Raw genomic sequence first — 4,454 nt, 5'->3', positions numbered from 1 at the left:
CTTCTAATATTTATGATAATGCACGTCTTTAACATAAAAATCAACCCTACCATTTCCAAACGTGTGGAATAAGTTGTAAGGCATTCCATATTTCCAAGTCAATGCAAGTCTCCTCCTCTTGTCTCTTTATATAATTTTGTAAGACATGCCATATTTCCAAGTCTTCTCTTACATGTCCTAGTCAATGCAAGTCTCCTCCAGTGTAAGGCATGCCATATTTCCAAGTCTTCTCTTACATGTCCTAGTCAATGCAAGTCTCCTCCAGTGTAAGGCATGCCATATTTCCAAGTCTTCTCTTACATGTCCTACTCAATGCAAGTCTCCTCCACTGTAAAGCCATTTCTATACAGAATTGGTCTCAATCTTCATTATATAAAGAGACAAGTGGAGGAGATATTTCCAAGTCTTCTCACATATCCTAGCCATAGGAATACGAAGAGATGTATACCTTCCTAAAAAACATAGGAAGTACTGCTCCTTATCCATGGCTTAGGAGGATAATGATAGTGTTTGTGTTGGTAAATGGAATGTGTTGTCATGGGTGTTGGGAGCAAGAGAGGATTGCCCTGTTGCACCTTAAACTTCCATCAACTACCCAAATGGTAGGTCTTTGCCTTCTTGGGTGGATGATCGATATGCCAACTGCTGTCAATGGGAAGCAGTTGAATGTAGCAATAATTCAAAGAGAGTGATCCAACTCTCTCTTACTCGTACAAGGGATCCGAGATTAAGAAATTATGACTGGCATTTCAATGCTTCACTATTTCTTCCTTTTGAAGAGCTCAAGACTCTTAACTTGAGTGGAAATGGTTTAGTTGGTTGCGTTGATAATGAAGGTTTTTTTAATTCATATGTTCCTTTTGTATTTTATTTATGTTATTAATTTTTGCTTCTCAAATTTTACACAACAGTATTTATTTATTCAATTTTTTTTCCAGGTTTTGAAAGACTTTCCATGCTAACCAATATTCGAATTCTTAATTTGAGTTATAATAAATTAAATTACACTATTTTGACCTTTGTTACTGATATTGGGTAACTTGAGTAAGTATACTTGGATGCAAAATATGATGTGACATCATGGGTGTTGGGAGCAAGAAGGGATTGCCTTGCTGGGCCTCAAAGCTTCTATCATCTACCCAAATGGTGACTCTTCAATTACTTTCTTGGGTGGATAATCAATCTACTAACTGCTATTAATAAGAAGCAGTTGAGTGTAGCAAAACTTCAAAGAGAGTGAACCAATTCTCACTTAATTACACAAGGGATTGGAGATTAGAAAATTATGGGTGGTATTTGAATTCTTCACTATTTCTTCTCTTTAAAGAGCTTAAGATCCCTGACTTGAATGACATTTATTTAGTTGAGTTGGGTTGAGAATGAAAGGTTTTTATTTATTTATTTATAGTTTATTATGTATTTCATTTATATTTTTTGTTTTTATTTATGAAATTCTAGATGGCAATACTTACTAATTCAATTTTTTTTTATAGGTTTTAAAAAACTTTGGATGTTGATCAATCTTGAAATTCTTGATTTAAGTTATAACAACTATAATAATACCATTTTGAAATTTGTTGGTAAAATATCATCTTTGAGATCTTTATCTCTTGCAGGCAATTATAGGAACATCAATTGATTTGAATAATAAGTTCACTTCTGTGCTAGACTTACTTTTGCAAAACAATAAGTTCACTTACTTTTGCATATAATGACATGGTGAAATATTATTTTCTTTTACAGGTTTTAAAAGACTTTCAAAGTTGATCAATCTTAAAGTTCTTGATTTGAGTTACAATCTTTTTGATGATATCATTTGGAAATTTGTTGGTGAAATATCATCTTTGAGATCTCTATCTCTTATAGGCAATTATAATATGGGAACATCAATTGATTTGAATTGTAAGTTTACTTTTATGCTAGACTTATTTTTGCGAAAAAATAAGTTCACTTACTTTTGCATATAATGACATGGTGAAATATCATTTTCTTTTATAGGTTTTAAAAGACTTTTGAAGTTGATCAATCTTAAAGTTCTTGATTTGAGTCATAACCTCTTCAATGATACCATTTTTGAATTTGTTGGTGAAATATCATCTTTGAGATCCCTATCTCTTGCAGCCAATTTTATGGGAATATCAATTGATTGGAATAGTAAGTTCACTTTTATGCTAGACTTACTTTTGCAAAACAATAAGTTCACTTACTTTTGCATATAATAACATGGTGAAATATTATTTTGTTTTACAGATTTTAAAAGTCTTTTGAAGTTGATCAATCTTAAAGTTCTTGATTTGAGTTATAACCTCTTCAATGATACCATTTTGGACTTTGTTGGTAAAATATCATCTTTGAGATCTCTATCTCTTGCAAACAATTATATGGAAACATCAATTGATTTGAATAGTAAGTTCACTTTTATGATAGACTTACTTTTGCAAAATGATAAGTTCACTTATTTTTGCATATAATAACATGGTGAAATATTATTTTCTTTTACAGGTTTTAAAAGACCTTCGAAATTGATCAATCTTAAAGTTCTTGATTTGAGTTATAACTTCTTCAATTGTACCATTTGGGAATTTGTTGGTGAAATATTATCTTTGAGATCCCTATCTCTTGCAAACAATTATAATACGGGAACATCAATTGATTTGAATAGTAAGTTCACTTTTATGCTATTTACTTTTGTAAAATAATAAGTTCACTTACTTTTGCATATAATGACATGGTGAAATATTATTTTTTTTTTACAGATTTTAAAAGACTTTCGAAATTGATCAATCTTGAAGTTCTTGATTTGAGTTATAACCAACTCAATAATACCATTTTGGAATTTGTTGGTGAAATTTCATCTCTAAGATCCCTATCTCTTGCATACAATGACATGGGAACATCAATTGATTTGAATAGTAAGTTCACTTTTATGCTAGACTTACTTTTGCAAAACAATAACCCTTCAAGAATTGAGAAAGAATTAGTTATGGAGTTTTCAATCATAAAATATATATAAAAAAGGAAATCAATTTTACTATTAGATTACTCATCTTCCAAAGTGCGAGAAAGAAATTCACAAACTTTAAGAAAAGGGGATGTATAGAAGCATGGTTGCCTACAATTAAATTGTATCCTTAATTATAAAATGACAGAAAATAAGATCATTTATATGTAATATACTCATAGTTCATATAATTCAAATTCATCTCAAATATTTTCGCATTTCTCCCCTGCTTTTTATGCAACATAACAATGCATTTAGGAATCTATTTGAATGATTATTTCATTTGAAAATTTCAAAATAATTCACATCCAACTGCCACTTTAAGCTCATCTCTCAAAATATTAATCAAAGTTCAATAGTCGTTAATCATGAAAAAGTTCATCTAACTAAACACCCCATTATAAGCATTCCTCCAGTTCTTGAGCAAAAATTGAGAATCTCTAAATATACCAATTGCTAGAATATAGCAAGATACACAAAATTAAACAAAAATCAAACCCACAAAAAAATAAATTTAAAAATACAAAAATTTTACTGTGATCTTAAAGTTTGTGAATACATTAAATCTTAATATATAAAAGGTTAAACAAGGTATCCATTAGTTAAAAAATATAAGAAACTAAGACTACGTTCACTTTCGTTATTTTTAGACCATTTTGAGTTTTCAGTTTTCTAAAACATTGAAAATTGATTTACTTTGTCATTTTTAAAAATATATTTTCGAAAACAAGACAATTTTTTATAAAGAAAACCCAAAACAACAAATGTTATTTTGGTTGTTTTTAGCCAAAACAATTTCTAAGTTCAAAACATAGAAAACACAATCCATTTTCCATGTTTTGGCTCTAAAAAAGAAAAAAAGGAAAAAAAGAAAAAAAATTATTCTTAAATTTTATAAATAAAATTATATATGTATTTAAAATTTTAAAAATATAGTATATCTATATTATAATTAAAAATATAGGATAACATATAGTATATTATTAAGTATATTACACATATTAGGTGAAATAATATTTAATATAAATTATTACTCAAATGTCAGTAATTTATTATTTTATCTTAATTGTAAAATTTTATTAAAAAGAGTTAATTTTATCATTTAATAATCAAATTCATTGAATAAAATATCATAAAATAATTTTTGTCAAAATTCTAAAGTAAACACATTTTTTAATTTTATGTTTTAGGAAACAATTTTTTAAAACGACAAAAAAGAATACGTTTTTAGTTTTTTGAAAATAGACTATTAAAATAGAAAATTAAAAATGAATTTAAAACTCAAAACTGAAAATTAAAAATACAAAGAGAGCGCAACCTAATTTTTTCTAGAAGACTACTTATCCTTAATGGGCTTATTATCTTCAAAAATTAAAGAGGGAAATGTAGAAACTTTAGGGAAAGTTGATATCGCACAATGATCCACCTTATGTAATACCCCGTTTCACATAAG

General features: G+C 28.0%; 1 protein-coding gene across 2 annotated transcripts; it reads left to right on the top strand.

Moving 5' to 3' along the window:
- The first annotated feature begins 400 nt into the window (after positions 1-400).
- Positions 401-3,162, top strand: LOC127790598 (receptor-like protein 13). 2 transcript variants are annotated; one of them, XM_052320169.1, is made up of 6 exons: positions 401-836; positions 1,744-1,902; positions 1,999-2,154; positions 2,251-2,406; positions 2,503-2,661; positions 2,757-3,162. In XM_052320169.1, exons 2-6 carry the CDS (start codon positions 1,878-1,880, stop codon positions 3,011-3,013), a joined length of 753 nt encoding a protein of 250 aa, XP_052176129.1. In that variant the 5' UTR covers positions 401-836; positions 1,744-1,877; the 3' UTR covers positions 3,014-3,162. The 2 variants fall into 2 exon arrangements, with proteins under 2 accessions (XP_052176129.1, XP_052176128.1); XM_052320168.1 differs by having other exon boundaries at positions 401-1,902.
- The last annotated feature ends 1,292 nt before the right edge of the window (positions 3,163-4,454 follow it).

This window comes from Diospyros lotus, chromosome 14 (genome assembly GCF_014633365.1).
Source record: "Diospyros lotus cultivar Yz01 chromosome 14, ASM1463336v1, whole genome shotgun sequence".
NCBI classification, from domain to species: Eukaryota; Viridiplantae; Streptophyta; class Magnoliopsida; order Ericales; family Ebenaceae; genus Diospyros; species Diospyros lotus.
This window is presented reverse-complemented; position numbering and strand designations above follow the sequence as displayed.

Coding starts and splice junctions, on each gene's coding strand:
- LOC127790598 (XM_052320169.1), top strand. CDS start 1,878: ATGGGAACATCAATTGATTTGAATT. Junction 1,903..1,998: donor AACATCAATTGATTTGAATT/GTAAGTTTACTT, acceptor TTTCTTTTATAG/GTTTTAAAAGACTTTTGAAG. Junction 2,155..2,250: donor AATATCAATTGATTGGAATA/GTAAGTTCACTT, acceptor TTTGTTTTACAG/ATTTTAAAAGTCTTTTGAAG.